The 27,921-nt window shown below is 34.1% G+C and overlaps 1 protein-coding gene across 3 annotated transcripts; it reads left to right on the top strand.

Annotated features, from left to right (window-relative positions):
- Nucleotides 1–2: 2 nt before the first annotated feature.
- On the top strand, nucleotides 3–26,676 carry LOC123718519. Of its 3 annotated transcripts, none has more exons than XM_045675107.1 (9): nucleotides 3–104; nucleotides 18,144–18,226; nucleotides 19,417–19,611; nucleotides 23,298–23,405; nucleotides 23,788–23,889; nucleotides 24,113–24,245; nucleotides 24,787–25,021; nucleotides 25,677–25,870; nucleotides 26,288–26,676. In XM_045675107.1, exons 1-9 carry the CDS (start codon nucleotides 95–97, stop codon nucleotides 26,392–26,394), a joined length of 1,167 nt encoding a protein of 388 aa, XP_045531063.1. In that variant the 5' UTR covers nucleotides 3–94; the 3' UTR covers nucleotides 26,395–26,676. The 3 variants fall into 3 exon arrangements, with proteins under 3 accessions (XP_045531063.1, XP_045531061.1, XP_045531062.1); XM_045675105.1 differs by lacking the exon at nucleotides 3–104 and adding an exon at nucleotides 4,302–4,357; XM_045675106.1 differs by lacking the exon at nucleotides 3–104 and adding an exon at nucleotides 14,298–14,413.
- The last annotated feature ends 1,245 nt before the right edge of the window (nucleotides 26,677–27,921 follow it).

Genomic DNA, 27,921 nt, shown 5'->3' with positions numbered 1-27,921 from the left:
AAGTAGATAAGCCATAACTCAATTAGCTGTGCCTGTAAGGCTTCTCTGGCTACGAGCGCAGTTCTCGTTCGTCCGTTCTAGTTCCAAGACGAATATGGCACAAGGTAAGTGATAACGTATCTAATTGTAGTGATAATTAAACAGTACTGCGGAAATGATAGTGTTTGTACTCTGTCGTAAAGCACACGCTGGAGTAGAGTAGATTCACCGTTCACGTTTATTTCTTTCGAAAGGACATTACGTTATTTAAGTTTCATTACACTTGGTTAAATGCAGGCTACGATGTCACGTTAGACATGGTTGTGCTACGCGACAACTTGAAATAGAATTAGTTGGCGCTTGATAGATCGACGTCTAAGTCAGTCAGTATGTTGCATTGCCTTCAACGAAATGGATACAAGTATCTTCCAACTTCCCGAGCCTTGCTCTCAGTTATCTCTTATAGTGATAAATCTACACTCCCGTACGGTTAGGCCGTGATGAAGTACGGTCATCCATTAATTTGTTCAATTAAAAGCTTACACCAACAATGATTAACGTTAGATAGGATTAAAAATCTAATTCAGTAATTAGTTAAGCGTAAATTACAATTACAGAATGGAAGCAATAAAGAAAAGAAGGTACCTAGCGAAAAATGCAATTTAATTGGAAGTCAAGTATAGCCGAACTTTGTGAAAAACTATAATTACATTAAACGTTAAAACAGTAATAAAAAATCAATGGTGTTAAATCCTGATTTGATAACAGATGTCTGTATCGGTTTCGTAATCAATTGTTTTTTCAGGCTTCAGAATTGGACGCATATCGTAGTGCTTTTGGGCATCAGTCATGCCACTTTTCTCACGAGGTTATCGTTTACCGTATAAGCGAGTATTAAATATCCACTTAGACAGTAAAATCAATTGATGCACAGCTGGAGTTCGAAATTTATATTGTATACATATATGTGTGTGGGGCGCAGCGGCTGACGTAGATGCCATATTCATTCTCCAGAAAAGGGCAATTCGTGCAATTTACAATCTTGGCCCCCGCGAGTCTCTGAGAGAATTATTTAAAGAAATTAATATACTCACGTTGCCTTCCCTTTACATTCTAGAGAATATCATGTTTGTTCGTAAAAAATTGCATCAATTCACTGTCAAAAGTGTTATTCATTCTATAAATACCAGGAATAAGCATACAATAGTAGTCCCAAAATACAGATTAACAAAATCGAATAAATCGTTTCGAGGGAATTGTGTCAGATTCTACAACAGGCTACCGAAGTGTGTAACTGATCTTACGACTAAAAAGTTCAAAAACGTCATCAAAGGAATCCTAATTAAAAAAGCGTATTATAAAATCCAAGACTATGGTGATGTATGGCGCTAATTCATCTCTGCATGTGCGGCTTCCCTGGCAACTTGCGCTGTGCAAGTGTGTGTATCTCATTTTACACTAATACTAAAAACTCAATTTTCTTTTGCATTGTATAGAATCTCTGTATACCTTGCATTATATAAACTTCTCAGCCGATTATTACTATTGTAACCGAGTCTTTGTAAGCTAAACCATTGTTGTAAAGAGTGTCCATGGAGTTTCTTGCCGGTTCTTCTCCATGAGACCCACTTTTTGGAACCGTGCAACTAGACGATTCATAAGAGCCTGCAAAGGCCTATTTGAAATAAAAACTTTTGATTTTGATATAACGTTACTCAGAGATCCTGGTTTAAACGAAACTATTATTTCGAACCAGAAACAATCTATTTGATGAGAATTTAAGCAGAAATTTGTCTGCTCATTAGGAGTGCCATGTCATGTGTAATGCCAGCAGAATTGTTAAAAGTGATAAAAAACCTTAGTGTAGAGAGCAATAAATCCGATAATAAATAGGAGAGAGTTATATTGTGTTAGGTTATCTTTACGACACATTACAATGTCACTGGGATATTACCCACCGTACCCGCACGTCGACATTATTTATTTCATGGCTGAATGAAAACCACAAGATAAACATCCTGGAGGCCAGCTTACGTTGAAACTTATACATCTCTATACATTATTAACATAAATTACTATACTATGAGTGTCGAACTCAAAACATAGTCATATCAAAATGAAAAATGTAATAATAAAAAAGTAAATTGAACAAAATGAATTTTCTTCGCATATGTGTAAAGATTCTGATACTTAATACCTATAGAAATTTCTCATTTCATATATTCCTTGAACTCAGAGGAAGATTCTTATTAAGAGGAAATTTTAAATTTTATTTAGTATAGTGGTTTTAATTCCCGAAAGTCTAAAAGTATCTATATGGCATATAAAAATGTTCCATATGGTATATATTTAAAACGATAAATAAAATCATATTAAGGGGAATCGCCTTACAACTAGTATGAACATAAATTTATGTAGTGATTTAATATGCCAGTATTTCAGAGTGTAAGATTTTTACACCACATTTACCTGTTTGTAAAATTTCATAAACTAAATAATTGAATAAATATAATATATATATATATGGCTTATATCAGGCTTTGCGTTTGACTTTTTAAAGAAAATGTATTGCGGAGGGTCATGTGGGGCTCGCTAGCACAGTGTTAACCCATCAAAACCCCAAGGCGTCGCCAACTATGACTCTATATGCAATGCGATAACTTATCCGCTTCCCGAAATGTTTCACGACTGCTACGTCTCTCCACACCCTGTGTAAGTTTTGGAGGTTGAAGTTAAGCTGAGGAAGATCAGGCTAGTGCAGCATTCCTTCTTGTGAACTTTAAAGTTGTCAAATCCAATTTAATCCATCGTAACGTTTATAAAATCTTTCTGTTAACACAGTTCCGTAAACACTTGGTATCACCATGGGCTAGATACATACAAAATTTTAATAACCGATGCTTTTGATATAGTCTAATCTTTAACTCTTTTATAGATTAAGTAAGTATAGAAAAATAATCAATATCGAAACTGATTCCTTCATATAGTATAACGAGCTGCCTCCGTGAACTTCGTTTCCCCTTAATGTGATTTTTCTCATTAACCTCCGACTTCAAGTCATAAGTTTTTAATTAACAAATTAGAAATAGGTATTGATCGAAAAGGGGTAAAATTGTATCTATTTTTGTATGCTGTATCATAAAAATTATGTCCAGAAATAAAAATTATTTTTACCCTTAACATTTAGGGGGATGAAAAATCCTAACCACACAATTAATTAAAGGCATTACTAAAATCAAGCACAGTAAGAATTGTGAGTTTTTTATAATCCATGCCACGCCTAATATCATCTGTAATCTTAGTAAATGCAGTAGCCGTACTGTGCCCAGGACGAAAACCGGATTGAACTGAATTAAGAAGGGACTTTGTTGAGAAACATAACTAATTGCTGGTGAACAATACGTTCAAGAACCTTTGAAAGAAAAGGTAGGATGGAAATAGGACGTAAATTAGAATAGGCAACTGGGTTAGCGATTTTACGAGTAGGAATATTTCCCGATATTAGGAAAAACATCTGAGGAAACGGAGGTGTTGAAAATGTGTGCTAGTACCAGTAGTAGTAGTAGTAGTGTGGAGTTAATATGTCAACAATAGGAAGGATGATATCCCGACCAATGCAATCATAACGAATGGAACGAACTTCGAACGAACTTCGTCTTCTGCATTTGACTGGAACAAAAAAGTAGGAATATTCGTTGTAGGACAAAAGTTAAGAGATGCAATAGTTTGAGATTTAATGCTTTTATCAAAAGTGTGATGACTGGAAAAATGTTGATTAAGCAGGTCAAGATTCAAATTAGCAGAAAGTGGCTGTTCCTGTTGTTTTACGGATTCCAAGCGATTTTAGGAATTTTCATACTTTGAACGGGTCGCCACATTCAACTGACTTCGCATCACGTCACAAAGTATTACATTGATTCCGAACTTTTTTGTCTTTCTTACGTGCCAATGGAGAATCACTCAATCTCAGCTTTAGCACGATTTTTAGTTTCCATAATTGAATTCATGTCATCAGTTCACCATGGAGAAGGCAAATGTTTCATTTTGTGAAGTCTAAAGGAAATTTTAAAAAGCAATATGCCAGTAATCCGAATTTAACAATGCAATTTAAATAAGGTTAGATAAGGTTAAATTTACAATATTTATAACCTCTGTACTCATACATTTACGGTTTTCACTATTTCATATAAAAAAGATTATTTTAAATATTCCTTTAAGTAGTTTTTCCTACTAAGTTACACAGATTCTTTGTAATGTAACCTTGACTATACAATTTTCACGAATGAAACTAATGATGATTCTCAGTTTATCGTGTGCATCACTCTAGTGGATACCTGTGCAATGTATCGTCTAATATTAATTGTTTTATTCGCGTACGGTAAGGATTTATTTATAATAATATTTAAATTATGCGGCATATAAGTGATATTTTATTTTTATTTTTGGGTTACCTTCTCGATTTTGTTGTTGTCAGTGTATTGGCTTCTTTGCTGAGATTTTAGTCCTATTTCCTTTTCGCCTTTGGCCTCTTTCCGGGAAAGTGGACATGCAAACGCGACTTGTTTGAATATTAAATTAATATTTAAATGTTATATAAAAAACACCAGGGGTCGATGGAGGAGACAATACGACGTGTCTTTGGTATTTTTTAAAGTAAATGCAGATAAGGCAAAAAGTCAAGAAAAACCTACTCCTCTAATACCTGTTATTTAATTACGGTAAATACCGTTTAAAAAACCATTATGTATTCGATTACACATTCCAATAATAATAATAATACTTGCTTACCACGTTTGCTACGTTAGAAGTAAGTTTAATCAGTCTCTCATAGTTGAATGCATCAATAAAATTTCGAATGCAAGTGATAACCATACAAGCTATTGTTCTACGTGTTCTTAACGTGACCTAATCCCCAATTTCTATTTAAATTGATGAGATAACAGACGCGGACTGCTGGAATAGTTGTCTTTGTTTACCCCATACGTGTTATATTCCAAAGATAACATTTTAACTAGTGCCAAGGATATATTTGTAATATAACCTGTATGTTCATGTCCGATGTTAAATCTCTTTGTTTTTCTTTTAATTAAGAGACTTTGTACCTTGGTATATTTTATATTTGTTCTTGTGCACGCAATATTCTCAGATATTATGTTCATATACCGTTACTCATATCTCGATGTATGTATGTGAAAAATGTAAAAAAAGTATGTATTAACAAAACAGAATCGCTCTTTCTACCACAGCGTATATACTGTAACAAAAAGAGACCAGAAAAGTTTTATGAGCCTTAAATAAATTTATGAATGTTGTTATTACGACGACTTTTTATTCCTTTTACTCGAATATATTTGGAATTATTTATATAAAACTTTTTCAAATAATATCCTACTTTTTAAGCAAATTCGACTACAGAGTTTTCTGTCGACCTTTAGAATTGAATGTATATTAAATAGTATGATAAAATAATATTATAATATCGAATACTTTTACGTACAAATACCTATTGAGCGTGTAAATGCGGAAACTGAGCCCATAAACCATAACCGAATACTTAGTTGAATGCGCTAATTGTAGGAGTCCCTGGTTTGAGAAAACTTTATGTTGCATGGTTAATTTATCAAGAAAGAGAAGATTTAGTAGGTATTTTGTAACGCAGTTTAAACCAGATGATATATGCTATATATGCTATGCTAGTATAATATAAAGTTTGTCCTTAATATTGAACTCCACTTGACCTGCCTCGTTTCACGGATTAGTTTCAAAACCGGTTCAACAACTAAACATGTTTTTCTTAATTGCTATCATTATTAGGTTAATAGGCCAATTGTTTACGTTATTATAACTATGACGTCTGCGCTACAGAAATATGATCTATGTAATATCCTAAGACCATATCTTAGATATATCCCTATTGAGAGTAAACTTTTTGCAAACCGAGTAATGAGAACCTCTATGCGTGGGCATAAATGTGTTTTTCAATCCACACCACAGATTAGTAAACAACTGTATGTATGATAAAAACCCTTCATCATCCTTGAAATTTGATTACGTTTTTCAAAAACTGAATGCGCTCGCTTCAATGACAGTTTAAATTTTTTTTTAAATAATATTTATAAATATAGTTGTGCAAAAGTGTAATTCGTGTTCCTTTCTTCAAAACTCAACAATTATCGATGAAAAACATAATATATCACACATAACCCCAATCTCTTTACGTATGTCACATTGTATGCTTTTTAATCACAATATTGCCGCGAGGGAAAAGCGAAAAATTGTAAGGAAAATTTCGTGCGAAAATCTAACAAATTGCTCTGTGATGCGACATTGGTGTATTATATTTTACTATAGAATCCACTGGATTAAATTAGTTTACTCAAGTCTTTTGTGGGGCTGGATGAAAATTCAGAGGTAAGAAACAAACTTACGTGGGTGCCTGTAAACTTTTTACCATGGAAAGTATTCAGAGTAATTGTTCGGACTAATACCTGCACTTGAGTTTCACTATCGAACGTCAAGGCAGAATACAAAATACCATCCGTATCACCATGACATCCGTAATTCCACAACTGACCGTTTTTTAAAAAAAATTCTGTCGCGCACCATCACTATGTGGAACCAGCTGCAGTCTTTCCGAACCAATTCGACTTAGGGTCCTTCAAGAAAAGAGCGTACCAATTCTTAAAAGGCTGGCAACGCGCTTGCGAGCTTACTGGCGGTGCCCTTGGCGGCGATATCACTTAACATCAGGTGAAACTCCTGCCCGACTGCCTCCTGTATCATAACATAAAAACCTTAAAGAACTAGTAGATTAAAGCTGTTTTAAAAAGGAACTTACTATAAGGAACACATATTCTAATCGCCATCGCCGTAATATATATTATGAAAGGCATCGGCGCAGAGCTCCAAAGCTCCGAAGCTACTTTAGGCTCATTATAATTTAAATAGTCTATACAAATAAAAATGTATCGCAAAGTATGTTGCTAAACGCAAAACTCAAAGACAAGACAAAGTGGTACAATTCGAATATTTTTTTATTTATTCCTTTAACACTGAGGAAGGTGAAAAGTCTTTATGGGGTAGCCTAGAAAAGTGATCAATATGTAGCTAGTAAAAAAGTAGGCTAGAGTAAAAACATCACGATAAGATAATTCGTTTCGTCTCGGTCGCGGGGACAATTACTAAGCAAAATTCATATTATTTAATCTTTAATCTGTCACCGAACAACCGATTTAAATTACACATGGTTAAGTCTGTTAAGTTAATGTAACTTTGGTAGTTAGTCCAGCCTTATAACTACTCGCGCTCAACTACTAACTACTTGTGGCTGGGTGTAAGGTACTGCAAGGGTAACGAAGACTTATCTATATTTGATGTATATAAATTTTTATTAGTATTTTGATTTAATAAAAACGACCCAAAAATGTCTCCATACCCTTGCCGACCTTAGTTTTTAATTGCTTTAATATCACACAAGTTGATCGGAATTTTCGATCGCATAACCTCGTTAAACAACTGCATTTTAACATAAATTCTATTAAATATAGACCAACAGGAAAGCCAATATTGATAATTATCTAAGCGTTAGTAACCTGTATTATCAAAATTCATCCCACTTATAAACACGGATATGCAAATAACTTAAACCTAAAACATAATTTAGATCATTATTTAAGTAGAAAACGCATCCCTATGTACGTTGCTTTTGCACACGTTTCGAAGGAAAGACAAATTTCCTGTTGAACACTTCGACTAAACATTTAGGAACAAAACATTGTCTTAAATGCTCTTATGGCGCCTGGAAGGGGCTCCGGCATACGGCTGACCAAAGGATTAGAATGTAGAAAATATGTATAGAGAAAGATTGAGTGCTCCATTGTGTTTGGTCAACAGCATCTCTATTCCAATGTCAGACACGCGACACGGCACGTCAATCTGTTGGACCAATCACAAAGGAATCGTTTCGCCTTTCATATTACATTATCACCTACGAAGCATATAATATCTTTTTACGGTATTAACACGTTTTCCTTTGTTAAATACACAAAGAGAAAATTACGGTATACGAATATCGAAGTAATAATGATGCCACCATTCTAATAGTGGTTATAGTGGTGGGATACCCTCTTCTTAGAACACCATGAGACAAGTAGAGAGCTCTTGATAAATAGTTTATGGTAACTAAAAACATTTATAGATTTAATTATGTTTGTCAATTATGTAATCCAAAGCGGATCAGGGTATATATAGTATTGGCCCTACACTTCAATGTCAATGATAATTTAATGAGTTACGCCTATTATTGGTTTTGAGTAAAATTTTGACATACTGGAGTTAGTTCGGGCTGTGAGTCTTACCCTAAGTGATAAAGTAAAAAACGCTGCTAATTTATGAATATTGGCAAAAAGGCTAACTTGCCTGTTAACTTTATAATTTTAAAAGGCATTAAAATTTTATCCACCTTAAAGGTTGTTCATTATGAGTCGAGCTGTAGTCGTTTTTTAAGAAAATATTTTTTATTAGATTCCCGACGGAAAATGTAAAAGGTCGGCAACACACTTACAATGTGAGTGTCCATGGGTGGTATCATATAACATCAGATGAGCCTACTGTCCGTTTGCCTCCTGATACATAAAAATAAACAACGGAGACAATTGTAATATTTTTAATAATTCATTTCAATTGCAACGTAGTATTGGTAACCGTCATAGCCATCATACTATTATTATAGTTTAAACCTCCTATTAATAATTTGTTATTTAAAATCGCTAGATTGAATTCAATACATTAAAAAACCTACCCAATCTCTGACCCTCAGATTGCTGTATCTTTTTCATGATCATATTGTTTTCTTAAGAAGAACCTACTGACATATGTCGTCAATATGTAGGCCCAAAGCATGCTGGTTTACCCACCATTCATGTTTTCCTTTACTGAAAGAAAATACCATTGATGCAAAGCCGTGATTCGGACGCAAGACCTCAGGGTTGCGAGGCGTACGGTCACACCTCTAGCTCAACACTGCGATCGCATCTAAACAATATTGTAAAAAAAACAATTTATTGATCTTCACTTGCTCCAGGCGTAACTCTCTCGCTTCATTCTCTTACATGACAATGCATGCTCGTCGATTATGAGAGCTTTAGTCTTGTCCTTTTTTAACCTACAATATTCAAGTATCTCACTATTACTTATCAAAATCAAAATACGTTTATTGAGTTTAGATGCGTCTTAGCGCATGCTTATGAATGTCAAAAACGTTAACAAAATTCGCGAAAGAGCAAGACTTCGTCCGTTCGCAAAACTACAAGGCAACTTCTACCCTCCCCCTACATTACAATTATTCAAAGGAAAATGTCATAAACCACAACGTCATTAAAGTTATATAAGTAAAAAAAAAATCACATTCAGCATTAAACACATACCATCTGCCACAACCAACATTCACTACCGTATATTACCATAAGGATAAGCACTTCCCTATGTACAGCCGAGGTATTGAGAATTACCGGCTACACATCGGCTCCGGCAAAATGTTCTCGCCTTTGCCATGTATCCACTAAAGAACCTTGTAAAAGCCAATTCTAGAATACACATTAGATCATTGCATAGAAACAGTAATTAGTATGCAATTAACACATAAACCAGTTTTAATAAGCGGAAATGAAAGGCCTTCTAGAACGCAGTGCTAATAGAAATTCAATATACTGTCAGGACCTAAATCAATTATTAACAACATTGTATTCGAATAGCTAATTAGTATTGATATGAACCTTGACCAATATAGTGTTTCATTGTATTGGTTGATTACCATGAATAGTTTCATTCGGAAATGTCACCAACTATATGGGTTTGTAATTTGGTACACAAGAATTATATCGCTAAGTTACTTTTTTACCGCATTTAAAAAGCAGTGCTCTTGCCCAGTGGTGGATAAAATTTAGCAACGAGTATAAAGTAAAAAAGGTTCAATTCATAACAAAAGAGAGAAGACAAAAATAAAAATTAGGAACATGATGATGATGAACGTTTAAATACGTATATGACAGCGGGAGTTACACCTGAGAGTCTGAATTTTACTCTAAGATTTTGCTAGAAGACTCGAAATGCCATCTATTGAAATTTCAACCCGATTATCTGTTCGGGTTTAAAGGGTTTTCGAATAAACAAATACGTATTCCGTATACTAGAACCTTGAATAAATAGGTGAACCCACTAATTGTATTGTTTAATGAACGCTCCCGTTTAAAATACGACCTTATGTGCATGGAACAAGTTTATTTTTCCAAAGAATGACTTTACTATAAAGGCGAGAATTCTTTTTAAGTCAGTTTTTATCAACCCTAGAAGTTTACGAGTTTATTTAAAACAAAATAACAATTATAAGTATTTGTACGGCTTGAGTATTTCCTCCAACTTTATTTTTGTTCCCTTTGGAGTAGAATAGATACTCTTGAGTCGTGGGGTTCAAGTACATAGGCGCTAATTAAAGATTCAAGTTGGGGTCTGGTAGATAGTATCGGTAGACCCAGAGCTGGTGCTTTCATAGCTCAACAAATAAGCATCGCGATAAAATGCAGCCAGCGTTGAAGGTACAAAAGACCAAACGTTTTGATTTTTTTTCAATTTTCTATTTATACGATTTTATTGTTACTACTACGTAGCCTAATAAAATTGTAAATAATGTATATTTGATTGATATAAGTATTTGTATTAGTCTGGACCACAATTTTTATATACAATTATGCATTTTTGTCTCTGTTAAATCAGACAGATAAACATATAATTGTATATTGACATTATGGAGGAAGCACCGTGTCCTTAAATAAACTTAGTTTTGAGACCTAAAGGATTTTTTAATTCAATATATTTAATAAGGGTTAAAACGGCTTATTATATGTACAATCGTACCAAATATACTCTCTTGTAACCATTATGTTCTATACAAACTTACTATTTCAATTGATAATGTAATATATAATTAATTACATTGGGTTGTATCACGCCCACCGAACTTGAAAATGCCATAAAAATTAACGTTTATAATAATAAATTTTGGGCGTGTCGCAAATATTGCGCAAAGTTTATAACGATCTATATTACAGATATCATTACCAGCGGCACCACAAAGATTGGTCTTGACCTCAGATTTTTGGCGGGCAGATGATAAGCCTCCCACGACATCCACTCTTGGATATAGGGATCACGGGTCCCTCGCGATGTTCTTTACCACTCAAGCCAGTGTAAAATGCGCATAAAAATAGCATAGCCTAGATTTTAACACACAACTTCATTGTTCAGAGTCACACAAGGTAAGGAGTCAAGGTAATAGTCCCACAATGTATTTTTTTAAAATATATAATAGGGAGGTAAACGAGCCTGCCGGACGCCCAAAATAGGCCGCCATAGCAGCCCATAGACACCACTTTTTAGTGGGTGCGTTGCCGGCCTTTGAGTGAGGAGTACACACGAATTTTCATTTCTTTGTCATAATTTTATACATAATTTAAAGCATTCATATTCATGCTTTAAAAATATTACCAGCAAAGTTTAGGGTTATGTTAAATTAATGATAGAAATTTACACTATAATTCTCTCACCAAGCTACTATAGGTTGTCAAGCCAGCAAAAAACAAACGCTATGAAGAACCTCTATGCCGACTTGTCATTGTATACTTTGACCACAAACCTGCAAAGAAACAACATTTGACGAACACAAAACTAACCTTGGCCAAGTCATTCGACACTAAAGCAAAATATTTTATTGAAAACTGGATTCAAGAATTACCACCCACTTAGACTATTTTCATTACTACCGACTAGCTTACCTACAACATATTACCGCGTTTTTAAACAAAAAATTGCATAATTGAGAGTTACATGAAAATACGATAATTTTAATTATGGCAGTTCGAGCGCATCTAATTTGTATACACACATATATATATATTCATTCAAACCATGTATGTTAGCCCCTCCGTTAATTGTTTTTATATTGGAAAGGAGGCAAACGGGCAGGAGGCTCAACTGATCCTAATGTATACAGCCGCTGATAGACACTCTCTATGCCACGCTTGCGAGTGAGTTTCCGGCCTATAATTAGTACGCTCTTTCTTTAAATGACCCTAAGACGAATTGGTTCGGAAATACTTCCAGTACATCTGGTTCCACATAGGGCAAACATGTCGGTTTTGCGGGTAACCAGAGGCCCTGTAAAATTATTGATACAATTATATGACGAACAGTATTTGTAATGTAAGTGAATAATATTATGTAATCTCTGAACTAAACAAAGCATGAAGGTTTACTAAATATTTCTAGTTCACATTATCCTCTTATTTACTCTTTGTATGCCATGTAACGATGATTCTGGCTCTGTCATATATTGATATTGCAAAAGGAGGATTGTATGCTAGTGTACACTCATATTCCAACTCTATTTAGAAGACTAGAAAGTTTATTTAATTATTAACCGATGCTAAATTTCTTCCTGTTATACACTAAAACTTTTAACTGACTATTTTTCCAAACGAAGTCACAGGAACTTAATAATATATACATTGTCTAGTTTTGCCTTCAAATTATCACAGTTTATCATTATACAAACAATTTACATTGTGAACATAATACCCTTGATAATAAATAATAAAATATATAATTTTTGTCTAAATAAGAATGTTGTTCACACTTCTCGCGCTTGCCTTATCTAATTTAAAAAAAAATCTCACACTGGTTGCCTGGAAGAGATCGCTTGCAAGAGATATGGCCGCCAGATGCCCTCCTTAATTTTTAATTATATCTATTGTGTTATATTTCTGTATTATGTTTATGTAATATTAAAAAAAACTTAGATATGTTTTTGTAGAAGTCTCAACACCTATATTTGGCAATCCATACCGCGGATTGGTCACTAACTAAAACATTTGTTCCCGGTACCAACCTTTATTTGCTATATGGGCAGTTCTTCCTGACAATTGGTACTTATAGCATACACTCTGCGGTTTTCAAAGTACACGTAGCGGTTTACCATTGGGCTTGCAAACAACGATGTATGTCGAGTATGTGGGGGAAAAAAAGAGCTGCTCTTCCTCCGACACAAAGGGAATACCCTCGATCAGTCTAACCATTTACTGGCGGGCCCGTAGGCCTTAGTGGCTAAGATTGAGAAGTTTTACATCCTTGTTAATGCTAGTAGGAGATCCTACAGGATCTAGTAGCTGCTAATGCTAGTAGTCTATCCTGTAGGATCCACTAGTAGTATTTCCGAGGATTAGGAGCAGGAAAGCTACCCGCGTTATATCAGCAGTAACAAGAATATTTTGTAGAAAACATTTACATACAAATTTTAGCGAATTATATTAGTAATAATGCACACTTAAGTAGCAAAATGAACATTAAATCACTAATAATAATAAATTATAAATGCTTTTAAGACGAAAATTGGTAACATTTTAATGTGGGTAATATTATCATAATTAAGTTTGGCTCAGGGTTATTAACAAAATCTTTTAAATGTCACTAAGAAATAAATAAATGTAGACATGCTACGTAAAAAAACTTTACAATTATTAATTTCGATCTGTTGGATACTACTAATATAACAACTAACAAGTACTGTATTCAATTTGAAGATCTCTTTTGTTAATGTCCATTAAATAATTACTGAAAGGTATAAAGTTACTGAAAGGACAAGGAAAAGAGAATATTTCTTCCTCACAGTGGTTGCCTGGGAGAGATCGCTCGAAAGCGCTGCGGCCGCCAGTTTCCCTCCTTCTCGTTTAATTATGTTAAATTTTTATATTGTAATGCAACGTAGTGTTAATAAATAAATAAATTTATCAAATGAAAATAGTAACTGAGTAGTCTATGCACGTAGAATTTTGATGGCTCCCAGTTACGTGTATTGATAATGCAATTTAATTAGACATTTATAAATCATTCAATTAACAATTCATTCGATTCGCCCAGCCTATTGAAATAACCGCAAAAACTAAAAATAGCTTTTAAGGAGTAAAATGTAAAAAAATACGATTATATACGACGTGTTGATAATGCTCGTAATCATTATGAAGGACGCGAATGTTCAACTGATACAGAAAATTGTTGCCGTTGTAATTAGTATATGCTTAAACATACAAAAAAATATCTATTCATCAGACCGTTGTAACATTAAATTATTCATTTAAATGAGTGATAAAAAAAAATTAAAATTTAAAAAATTTGATGAGTGTCATTAACGTATCTTTGAACGTAAAAATTGTACCTTCGGCCGTAGTATATTATGCAGTGATCATTTTTAGTTTAGTCAGTAACGTTCGCGCTTTTGTCACAAACTGACAATTAAAAAATAAATATATGTTTTCATAGTGATTGTGAATAATAAAACCGCGAGTGTTTATTACAGGCCTTGACGTTGCTATGAGAGGACGAAATGGTAATTTCAAACAATGCTAATGCGATAATTACTAATAGTAGAATTTTAATGATATGAAAACTATGTCATAATATCAATGTATTAATTGTATTTATGGATTATTTTAGGCAAAAAATATAGTACAACATTATTAAGTTTCTAAATTAGAAACCTCTTGGAAATGGTAACGCTTAATGCTAAATATAGCTTGAACCACGCATCTTCAAGATTTATTTTTAATTGTATGAGTTTATTATCAATTGAGTTATTCATCGCGATTCATGCTTTCCTAGGTGGAATCCACAATTTGCAAAAAAAATGTTTTTTGTTATTAATGAGACTTGCGGTATTGTAATAAGTTTGATATGCGAAGCGAATTTCATTTATATTTAATATTTAGCGAATACAATAGGTATTTTGGCAGAATATATCAAAAAAATCGGATAGATCATCTTAGGATATTTCATGTACTTACTATTTTTCAAACAAAGTATAACGAGACGTAGCTCGCACAGCAATGTTGCTCATTATAATAGAACCCATTGCCATGTTCATTATAGTATAATATAAGATAGTAAAAGCCTTAATGTAAAATATTACGCTGTAGTTTCAATTATATAACCATATCAGGTTTTTATATATATTATTTACTTCAGTCAAGGTCCAAAAATTTAACGTTGTTTTGTATACATCTAAAGCTTTGTACAACAGTTTTGGTTTTTGATGAACACCGTTTCCTAATGTTGACATCAATAATTAATAGAAATATACTTTAATAGAAAGTCATCGTGGTAATCTTTTAAAAATATTAACGGAGCATACAGCAACCTGTTTGTGCCTGCTCCACTGACCTTTTATACACACAAACACACTTATAAAATATATTAGGCCTAATAATAATACTCTTACGTATATATTAATTAGCATAGCAGCAACTTTTTAATATAATTTGTTCACATTCAAATTATCTCAATTTTATCTCTTATTTCTTTAGTTTTATTTCCCAAAGAACAAACGGAGTTATTAAGAAAAAATATTTATTAGATACTCGTGTAATAAGCTTAATGGAATGTTTCAATAAGTTTGATACATGTAATATGATACATAATCATTGTTCTATTTAAAGATTTAATATTACTATGAGTGGAACAATAATATACATATACAATATGACTCAATTTGTCAAACGCTTGAATTATTCAAAGCTATACATAAATAATGATAAGAATAAGATAAAACATTTGAAAGTATACCAGTACGGAATTCGACCAAAAGCCCCTTTAATCTTATTTATTAATAATAATAATATTTTTTTATTTAATGAATGAATTTAATTCCGTGGATTGTTTTAACAAGCTCTGGGTTCATTTCCCTTTGAAATAATAACGGTTGCGGGTTATGAATGAGGCTATTCAGAATAAGGTAAACTTTAAATAAATATAAAGGTAGCCGACGCAAAAATCTCTTTTTATTTTATGTATGGGAGTGTCAAAATGGGCCAAGATAATGGGACTAGTGTTAATTGTCAAATCGTCACCACGGATTTTTTAAGTCTAGAAACTGGTACAATGAATTTTCACAGTTAGGTCAAAAATTCACTTGTGTGGACAAATTATATAGCTTGTAAACACTAGAAACAGTTTAGATTTTTTAGGTCTTAAACAGTCGTAGTAAAGGTCTACTGACCTAAATGTAACCGATTAACCTTTAAAGCGTCATAAAACATTTATTATTACTAAAAAACTTATACGATAAAATAAAGTTTTGCCTCGCTTTTATTACTCGACAGTTCAGCTTAAAAAAATCACCGCAATTATGACATATCTATTTTAGTCATTTCCGTATAGGTATTAACTTAAAGGACATTTAAAATAGTTTAAAGTATTTAATATATAATCTATACTTTCAGTGTTATTCAAAGAATTGCGGATTATGCGGATTCTTTTACAACAGTCATGATATGCTTATCCCAATTTGACAGATAGAACGTAAACCGCTTTATCAACTAGCTAGTAGCGGAAGACATGTTGTGTTGTTGTCTATAAAATAAAATATCTTGAAAGACATACAGAAATTGGCATTAGGCTCACACGAAGATAAAAGAAATAGTTAATGTTTATAAATGCGAGAAACTTATATGTTTTATATTTATTTATTCATAATACCTAATTTACAATAGGTATTATCTAAATACTACATTAATTAAGCGACGTAAAAATAACATTCTTTGAATCTAAAACTAAAAACCTTAAAAATATATTATAATAATTTAAAAATATTATTAAAAACAGTCCTAACTTCTACTTTTTACTTCCTTAAAAAGCTTTCATGCGCTAGTAACTTCCAGCCGTAGATAGGTTGCGATTCGGACCGTGTAAGGCTAAATATTCCTGTATTTGACGCAGGGTACGCGTGAAACCAATAGCCGGCCTCTTACCCGCCCACGGCCATACTAATACATAATACCCATGGCCAGAAGCCTAGCACGCGCCGAACCTGTACCACAGCTCAAAAGATTGTCACAAGTCAATTTGCAGTTTATGTCGTCTCAGCAAGAATTAGGAGAAACTGGAAAATTTTGACCTGGACTTGAATTAAGAGAGCGTTTATAGCTTCTTCCAAGCTAGAAATCTCAAAGTTTGAAGGGGATGCCTTTAAAATTTTACTTATGATTTGCTGATGGACAGAAGATAGGAAGGCTGGTAAAGCGTCACTGGAAGTTTAGCGAATCCTTAAACCACCATAACGGATGGGTAGGGAAAGCTCTGGTCTAAGATTGCACCTTCAGCTGTATATTAAGAATCGATTCTAAGCTAATTTATACTAAGCCGTCTACTTGTGTCATAAGATCTGGGAGATTCCAAAAGGAGAACCTACTTCCGAGGACAGTTCATTAGGCTGATATAACAATTTTGTTGGGTCAGCGTAACTGAGAAGAAGATAATTGTATATTTCCGGTACATGTCGATTGTCATTATCGAAATACATAAAGTTGATTAAAATAGTGATCGAATTTACAATCGATGCTCGCCTGCATCACCCACAGAATGCGGTGTTAAGTCTTTCAAATCTTGGGTTGAGATTCCATCCAAACCTTCAGCCGAACCTGGTTTAAAAAATAAAATGGCATCCGTAATATCTTTATTAGTTAGTAGGCAGGCTTGCCCTATTGTTGGTGGGTCGAGAAAATGTGGGTTTACTGGAGCTGGAGGATGTTTTGTCCGTAAGGCCTGAAGGGTGTCAGGGGTGATATCACGAACCAACTTTTTAAATTTGTTTTAATTTTCGTTTTATATTCATATTCCACATAATTTATGTTGGGAGTACAAGACTCCTTCCTCCATGTTCGATTCTGTTCCCTGTGAGAGATTAAGATTTATGTTGGCACCTGGTAGATAGTATCAGTAACCGAGAGCTCGTGTTTTCCTCGCTCAACGAATAAGTATCGCAATACAGGTAGGAATTGCTACCAACGTTAAAGACACACCTCCACAGGGACCAAAATTTTTAATTTTTTTATGATTAATATGTAGGTTAAGAAAATTATATATACTGTTTAGTTGATTTTTATGTTTAGGCTTTCATAAGCGGAGTGTGTATTCATGATTGTCTAATCAGGAAATATTATTGCCAACAATGACATATTTCGCAAAAGAAGTTTGTTAAATTGACCTATTAAAGGATATTTTAAAATTAGTCGATTTTATATTTATTCCATTTCTTTTATTGCTCACAATATGCATTTTTACAGGCACGTGTGAGCATACATCAAGACGTCGGGCCGTACCCGTCATATATCTAAGAGGCTCTCATTATGAAGTCGGTCACGATGTGGTAAGTCTTTGTCTTAAATTTTAGAAATTCACATAAACATTATTCATAATAATCCCGGCTATGCACTAATACAGTATTTGCCTCTATGTTCTAATTAATATGTGCTGAAACAACTGGATATAGAAACAGAAAAGCATAAATATTGTTTTGATATAAATAATTACTACAACGAATGGTCTTTACAATTTCGTATTAGGAAACTTAGCTAATACTCAGCGTGAATATACCTTCTTTGTTTTGGTACATACAAATAAAGTAACGGATCTAAAAAAATGTTTTCAGAGAAGTTCCGGTTATTAACTTCCATCTGTTGTTAATAAGTCAATATTGTTATAACCTGTAATAGGCGTATATTTTCGTCTATTTTCTGCCGTCCATAGACGACCTTGTCAAAAAACTGTGGCAGTGGTATTGTAAACGTAAATAACAAGTTATTCGTCCCCACATAATGACAGAAAACTGGAATAAACGCCGAATTAGTGGCAAAATCGCGAAGACAATACGTTTTCCTTGTCTTGAATAGATACTAAATCTGCGTTAATCAATACCAACGTACCTTATCGGAGCGAAGACTGCTAATGCTTTTCTTGATTAGAAATAAAACTTTTTCCTCAATCCCATTGTTTGTAGATGAAGGAAATTTCAATCGAATATCAAGATTATATTCAATGTGGTTCAATGAATTTAGGTCTTAGTCATTTTACCTTGGGTTGAGTTAAAATTAATCGTGTTTTTTAATAGGTGTCAGAAGACAACATTGAAACACTTAGGCCCATTACGTGGCGTGCGCTGGAAAACTATCGATACAAACTATGTCCTTACAATTTATTTTATACATTTTTTTTTACGCCATTGTTGTTTGAATTGTGTAGTGAACGATTCTATTGTTATTGACTTAACTATCTACTAATGGCTTAATAAAGCTCCTTTTGTACTAATTGATTTCTACCTAAAAATTCTAGATAACAATAACAAATCATTCATAATACTAACAAAATTTTATTGCTTTAATTATTTCGGTATCATTTAATGTTTAACCGTGAGTCCTGAGCTCGATAATATCAAAGATTGCATGGATATAAAGATTTATATTGTATAAAAATTGTCTCTGATAATACTATATATAGCATTGATATAAATAGAAATATGTTGCTCCATATGACATTTACAAGACTTAACAAAATTTACAGGGTCGCACGTTTTCATCAGTCATCAAAGATTTTATAGCAACCTACGCTAATCTGCGGGACTTCGAGAAGGAATATAAAACTGACACTGGGAAGCAGGCGTACGAGAAAACCTTAACCAATATGAAACAGCGTTACCCATGGTACTTGAAAGAGATGCAAGGCGTCGCTGATGGAGCAGATGTTCCTTTCTATCAGGTGTGTCTCAGTACATATGTTTGAATATAAATTTAAATATTAAAAAAATCATTTCATGATCATTTGTTAATCAAGTAGTTTTGCCTGACGCACGCACGTCGACTTTTTGGGTCTATGGCAAGCCGGTTTCCTCACGATGTTTTCCTTCACCGGTCAAGCGAATGTTAAATGCGCACATAGAAAGAAAGTGCATTGGTGTACAGCCAGGGATCAAACCTCCGACCTCAGAGATGAGAGTTGCATGCTGAAGCCACTAGGCTGTAATGCTTGTGTCCGTTTCTCTTGATATATTGGATATTATAGCTGGTGGTTTATTAAAGAGTACCACGTGCTTGCAAAAAAAATGTGTATACAAGAACGTAAAATTACATGCGAAAATTGAAGGAGTGCATTTTTCTGCGCTTCTCACCTCCCTCTTTTTAAAACTCTCCCAACAATGTCTTCAACAACCCTTCAAACGTGTGATGACATACAAATTGACATCCATGAAAATTATGTGCCAAATTCTATTATAGAAGCCTTTTATCTTACATTTTAATAACACTAGAATAATAATCGTTAACGTTTAACGTTAATTTCGCATCATATATAGGGTTTTAAGGCAAAACCGGTACCAACAAAGAACAATATTCGATTATAAATATCTGATTTTAAAAGCGATAATGCCAAGAACTCATTCATTAAAATTTTAACGATCCTCCTTGGCGTTGTATGAGAGGATTTTTAAATAATATGAAACCCGATGTCTCGTAAGCGTACCGACGCATATATTTTTCGATGGTCTAGTTATTTTTTTAAATCCAATAATCGTCTCGAAGATAATAGTGCCAGTGTGATAATCAAATCAGTGTTTTTCGGGGTCGCTTCAGATAACTGATACGCGCCATTCGGTCTTCGTATCATCGAAGTGTTCTTTTTACGCCGTTACGTCCGCCGGCAGCTAATTTCCCCATCAGCTGAGGCTGAGAAAAAAAAATACAAATACTATTTCGAATCGATTCTTGGTTCACTGAATTCACCCTTCTCCTTCCTAATTATATGCATAGATGACTGCAAAAACTACTATGGGTGGTAAGATTTGTTTCTACGATTTAAAATTAGTATGATTAGGATAATATTCATTTTCAAATCAAAAGAATTTACGACTTCGTGTAATAACAGGAATAATTAGGTGGTTCTAACGAGCTCTTGTAAAATCATAGCGTACACCACGCAAATGTTTTACCATGGACAGTGTTCAGAGGAGTTGTTCGGGCTTATACCTGCAGAGTTTCATTATTGCACGTCAAGGCAAGATACAAAATACCATCTGTATCCCCTCGAAGTCCGTCGTTCTACAACTGAGCGTTTTGTAAGGAGTGTTTTGCCGCGCACCACCGCTATGTGGAAACAGCCCACTGAAGTATTTCCGAACCGTACGTAAGAGCGTACCAATTCTTGATAGGCCGGCAACGCACTTGCGAGCCTTGCAATGTGAGTGTCCATGGGCGGCGGTATGACTTAAAAGTAGGTGAGCCTCCTGCCCGGTTGCCTCCTAATACATATTTTTAATTTTAATATATAATTTTATAAATAATATAAATAGTTATGAGACATAATAAATAATAGAAGATAAGAAATAGTTAATAATAACGCTCGCTGGTATTTCCGTAACTGATTCCGTAAATATATTTTTTTATGAATAACAATGAAGACGATGTTTAGCGATTACAGTAATTAAGTTCTATAAAAGGAGTAAATCAGAAAATCGTGTTTCAAAGTTTCAACACAATTTAAAGGGTATTTGATCTAATGATGCTATGACGTCATTCTTTCTTCTCGAAATTGCGTTGTAAATAAATAACTTTTATGTATTTATTAACACTTCGTTACAAACATATAATACGATTGACATAATTAAATCAATGGGAGGGCAACTGGCGGCCTTATCTCTTTCGATAGATTAGATAAGATAATCAAGAAGTGCAAAAATACATAAGGCATGTTTATTAGACATACGTTATTTAGACAAAACAAATGAAACAAAACAAAGCAATCAAAACATATGTGAACAGTGATCAGGAAAATATTAAGACAGAAAATGAAAAAGTGTACATGAATATGAATAACGCAAAAAGATTCATAACAAACTTATGAAACTTATGAATAAACATCAAAATGTGTATGTGTCATAGTGGACTTACGAAGGAACCTCCAACATTTTTGGGGGTTACGTGAAATATTTAATTTAACCTTTGTCCGTCGCGTAAAAGCGCGACGAGCTCACTAAATCCCCGAACCTAAAAAGTGCCTACGCGTCAAAGCATGCGTCCATGCGTTCAATAGAAGAGATGGTGATCCATCCCTGCATGTACAAGCATACTTGCCGTGCCAACTACTATCTTCACAAACTAACAATGGACGTGGAGAGGCGAACACAACCGCCGCATCGCATGTCGGGGAGCGGATAAGGCTCTGCTATTATATTAACACATCCCGCCTAAGACAACTGTTGGTGGCGATTTGGCACACTAAGCAGTCGCGCTTCTGTAGTCAATGCCCAAGTAAAAAGAATAATATAACTTGTATACTATCATTGTTTTAACCATACTATAGCATGTGTTTGTAAAACTAAAACATTTTCGACGAGTTTTATAGATAGATAGAGAAGATCTGGCATAGATTTTCATCCAAACATCATACTAAAAAATTTAATAGTTTTAACGCTATCTTACAGTCAATAAAATAGTAATAAGATTATTTTGAATTTAGTTAAAATACTTTAAAAATCTTTTCTATAACATTGTGATAAATGTAGCTGAAGCCCACACATAGTTGTTGCTTCAGGGACATGTAATGGCACAGACTTTTAGTATGATATCCGCCGCCCACGGAAGGGCGCTGACGTGAACGATGTGGTACGCTGCCTAAGGCCTCTGAATCAAAGGCTAGTTATGTGGTAATACCAATAACGATTTATAATGATTGACTCAGTAATTGCAAGGAATTGACAGTCTCGTTCCAATCATTACGACATCTCGACAAAATCGATGTAGTTTATTTTTAATCGTAAAAAATATATTGCTTTTACATGAAGATATACAGAAGTTGTAAAACATAGAACATATATTTAAGACTCTGAGGAGTCTATTCAATAAAAAACTTAATGCTAAACGTTTAAAAAATAAATAAATTACATAAAAATTTAAGTAATCTAGTAGATATACTGATCAATAGTAAAGTTGATCACAAAAAAAATCAATGGCGCTACAACCTTTTAAGGTTTGGATCAGATTCCTGTATCTGTTTCATGATAATTAGTTTATCTAATAGGCAAGTAGGTGCTCAGCCTTCTGTGCCTGACGCGCACCGTCGACTTTTTGGGTCTAAGGATAGCCGGTTTGATCACGTTGTTTTCCTTCACGTTCGAGCGAATGTTAAATGCGCACATAGAAAGAAAATCCATTGGTGCAAAGCCGGGGATTGAACCTACGATCTCAAGGATGAGAGTCACACGCTGAAGCCACTAGGCCAACACTGCTCTAAAGTAAAGTTGATAGACTAGACTATTCTATGCTCTATCACTACCTAATGTTAGTTCCCCGTATGTTAGTAATGACGCTTCCGAATTTTCCCATCACATTACGTTATAATTGTAATCCCTAAAGCTTAAGCCATATCTGATATAATTACGTTATTAATTGCAGTTGTTCCTGTTGCAAATGGACGACATTATTGGCACCATCAACGATAACCACATTCCGAGAAACGATACTGGTGGATGCAGTTCTATTGGAATAAACACGCCGACCGATGTAAGCACGCATTTAACTAGATTTTCCCCGTGGATTAACACACTCTCACGAATATTGACAATTTCTTTGTTGCGTTAAAATTGTATCGCTAATTGTTTGAAGTAACTTTTTTGGCTTATCTGTCATTTAATAATATAAAACATCACGCCACGACCGAATTAAAAACAAATCAACTATTAATATCAATTAGTAGCTAGTGACTCGAGAGAGTTTGTGTATTGGCAACAGCGTTCCGTAGTGTGTCCAGGACTACTGCTGTTCTTTGGTTCTCTGATGTGAGAAATACATCACACAGAAGCAAGATAAAAATAAATTCCTTCTTCCTCCCTTCCTTCCTTAACCTTCGGGACTAATTTCATTTCAATATATTGATTTTTTTCAGGCAATTTTGGCTCATACTGAGGACGCATTCAGTGAGACACTAAATCACTTTTATATAATGTCAGCTCATATTATACCAACTCAAGAGGACAAAGATCTTGGGGTAAGGCAATAATTATTAGTACCTCTACCTTGGCAGTGTTTCGCGGAGAAGGATATTTGGTTTGCATTATGACAGCCTATGTTTATCAAGAATAATGTAGTTATGTTTTTTTTTAAATCGATCCAATAGTTTTGGTTTTAGGTTATTAAAATGGTATTTGGTTTATGACTTTTAAAGTGAAAGAAATCCCTGTTTGTGTAAAAGTGAGACATTTCTTCTTTAGGCCGTTGAGGAAAGATTTGCATCGTTATGCTACGCGGGACACATGCCCGGATACACGATGGGATACAACGGAAATGGACTAGTTTTTTCCATAAACACACTTAGCCCTATGATACTGAAGCCAGGGAACACTCGTAAGTATATAAAATATCAAATGTTATAAATGTAGTATTAGAAATACATTATAAGATTTTGTATGGAAAACTTGAGCTAGACTTGCGCCCACACTGAGAAATGAAGAGTGTACATGCGCCATCGAAATAGAATTATTAGGTATTTAATTGTATGAAAAATCCCAGATCGAATCTCACAGAGAGATTATTGTGTACTAGAGTTTTCTTTACAATAGTTGTATACGTTAGGTTTTTAGAAATTTTTGCCATGGCATTATTTAAATAGACAGCAAATAGATATAATTTAAGCAGGTGAACTATCTTATCATGTATCTTACGCTCTATCAAACGTGATGCAGGTGAACTGAGAATTATTTATGAAAACAATGATCACGTACTAATAAATTACTTTATTATTTGTCTTACTTAAGTGGCAGACTTCTTTGCGTACCTAAATCTATTAGTTTTTAAGAGCTGATAACTACGTGATTTGACAATACCAATGAGAGTGATATTTTTTTCATGTCAAATTACGTAGGTATAAATATATAATTTCTTCTAGCGCGAACATTTATCACCCGAGCTTTATTGACCGCAAAGAGTTTAGAAGATGCGGAAAGAATTCTGCTTGACCAGGGTCTGGGAGCAGCCAATGGATGCTCAGTGAACATGATATGGACTGAGGGTGATGGTACACGAAGCCTCTACAACGTCGAGATGGCCCCAGATCTAACAGGGGATAAGTCACTGCTGAATATTAAAAAGTTCGAAAATGATGTCACAATTCATACAAACAAGTAAGTAGTGTAAAATCGGTACTGTGAGAATGTAAGGAAAGACGATAAGGTACCACAAGTACTCAGTAGGATCCAATAGCGACAAAACTCAATGTTGCGCCATCAGTTCAACGTTTCAACCACATCGATTGCAAAAATAAACATAAAAATTGAAGTCGCTAACGCAGTAGGAAGCTTTTTTTAAAGGGGGCTAACGGTGGTAGAGGCGCGCCTGATGTTAAGTGAAACCGCTACTCATGGACACTATCAAAACCAGAGGGTTCGCGAGTGCGTTGCCGGTCTAGGAAATGGTTCGCCCTTTTCTTGAAGGAACCTAAATCGATTTTTTTCGGAAATCAATTAAGTGAGCATCTGGTTCCACATAGCGATGGTGCGTGACAGAAACTACCTTAAAAAACGCTCAGTTGTGGAACGGCGGACGACAATACGGGCAGAATATTCGGTTCCAGCCGCTCGGAAAGGGATTGGTCGTGAGGATTCGAACCGCTCTTCGTGGTAAAGGGTCAAGTGGAAGGTTAAAGTTCAAGCGGCGCTCTGTCATAGAAACAGCTAACCTAATATTTTCATGAACTATTTATTGATCATAAAATAGAAACAAACGAATAGAATCTTATTGTTTGCAAGTTTTGGTAATGAATTTTATACTTATCCACAGGTACCTCCGCCTACAGTTGAAGGAAGTGGATGGCCCCATTATAGACAGTAGCAACGCTCGGTTAGATGCAATCTACAAACATCCGAAGCCCAAAACACGGGAAGACCTCCAGAATATTCTGTCAGACACTTCGAGACAGGACTTCCAAGTGTTCGCGGAACAGGAGGAATCCATTATCAAGACAATCGCAGCTGGTGAGCGAATTTCTATTGAATTTTATTACCTTAATAAGTAAAAAAACCACAGCAGAATATTAGGTTTTATTTGTATGATCTTAGTATTTCTTAACAGGTATTGTGAAAGGCTTAACTTTAGTTCATAGGTTTAAAGTAACAAAATAATAGCTATAAAGGATCGTTTATTTACATATAACTTTTGTAGGAGAGGACTGAAACAGTCTTGCACATGAATATTGCGTAAAAGTGTACAGCGGTTGTACCCGTGTTAATTTGATGCACGCACCTATACATATCACTTACCATGTAGTGGGTACATGTCCAGTCCTTCCAAAAAAAGTTTAGATATTGGTATTAGACCAAACAAAACCCGTCAGCCTTAATATAAGTACTAATGACGATTATGATTTGTATTTAATTTTTTTTATCTTTCAGGTATATTTGATTTGGGAGAAAAGACATGGAATATTTACATTAATAAACCAAATGCATCAGAGCCTGTTGCCATTTTACCAATTATATTCACCAATTTAGGAAAATAAAAAAAACTAGTTAATTCAATAGTAGAATCGCTAGCAGAGTGCTTTAAAATTATATAATATATAAAATCCGTATGGTAAATGTTAAATTTATTCTTAGTTATTGTTTTTTTAGAATACAGCTGTGTTTCTGTATCCAAGTACTATTTACCTAACTCAAAAAAATGTGTGCGTATACTAGTGTACACACGTAAGAAGTTAAACTTCTTTATGATCTTATTACTATATGCAACTTTACAGAAATTGGTTGAATAAAGTTAAATAAGATAAAGTAACAAACAAAACACAAGGCTTTTATCATAGAAAAGAATACAAATAATACAATTATTTAATTTTACCTTATTACTACTAAAATTATTACAGAATTTCATTAATTGTAATAGAATTATTACTATCATTGTTATCGTTATTAATGGCTTCGAATCAACCGTGGTAGGGACAAGAAAAAGATGGCGTCTAACGGAATAATGTGACGCTTAACCGAAAAATGTGACGGTATTTTTTTCACGTTTCAAGTTTCACTTCAATAATAAAATATGTTAAATAAATAAAACGCAATAGTCAATGCTGTATGTGCTGCGCCAGTCGTAAACTCATTTAGTCCTTCCACTTATTCTCTACGCACGATGTATACGGCGTGTTCAAGTAAGAGCAGTAACTTTCCATACACAAAAATAAAACATTCCTTTTCTATTACGATTATTACATTTTCCGTATTGCTCATGCTCAGGCCGCAGTAAAATAATTTACAGTGTGATATTCTATATGATTCTAGTAAGCTTCGGCAGGCAGGCAGACTAGGGTTGACATATTCTACATACAATGTCACCACTTACCTATTCCTTTACAGCATTATAATGTATTCCTAAAGCAATCCAGATATGAGAATAAGCAAGATATTTTACGTAATAGAAACCTTTTTATATAACCGTATAGATCAATTTATTTTTAGAAGTATTTAGTTAAGTACTTGTGTGTAAAATTGGTGTTGTATTTTGTAAGGTTAATTTAACTAAACAACAAATATGTATCTTGCTCATGTGTTCTTGCTAATATGTGTGTAATTCCTAATAAGAGTTATCTTATTCCATACTTAAGAGAAATGTGTATTGATTAAAAATAAATGAAACTGAAATGTTGTTTTTATTTTTGCTATACTAATATTTTAAAGTTGAAAGCTTCAGAAGCATTATAGTTATATATATGCAGCAACATTTTTTTTATAGTATAGGGATTACGAGCCTACGGGACGCCCAAAAATTACAGTCATCGCAGCCCATGGACTGCAAATTAGTACATTAAAGAAAAGCAATTGCGTTTAATAAATATCGCAAGTACAGCGAGGAACTGCTGCCAGACCTGACCAGAACCTTTTTATTTATTTTAGTTTCCATATGCTGTTCTTTTAGAATTTCTAGGGGCATAGCAATAATAACGCCATCTATAAACCTACAACGCCATCTACAACAGCCATACAACGCCATCTAGTCCATATGTTAAGTATTACAAGTTCCTAATAACTAGTTCCAC

The sequence above is a fragment of the Pieris brassicae genome, chromosome Z (assembly GCF_905147105.1).
Source record: "Pieris brassicae chromosome Z, ilPieBrab1.1, whole genome shotgun sequence".
Classification (NCBI taxonomy): Eukaryota; Metazoa; Arthropoda; class Insecta; order Lepidoptera; family Pieridae; genus Pieris; species Pieris brassicae.
The sequence above is the reverse complement of the archived record's forward strand: the minus strand, read 5'-3'. Positions and strand labels throughout refer to the sequence as shown.

Bases quoted from the DNA above. Each gene is read 5' to 3' on its own strand.
- LOC123718519 (XM_045675105.1), top strand. From the start codon at position 4,321: ATGTATCGTCTAATATTAATTGTTTTATTCGCGTACG. The intron at 23,890-24,112 runs GTAAGGCAATAA...TTTCTTCTTTAG, and splicing joins AAGAGGACAAAGATCTTGGG to GCCGTTGAGGAAAGATTTGC. The intron at 25,022-25,676 runs GTAAGTAGTGTA...ACTTATCCACAG, and splicing joins GTCACAATTCATACAAACAA to GTACCTCCGCCTACAGTTGA.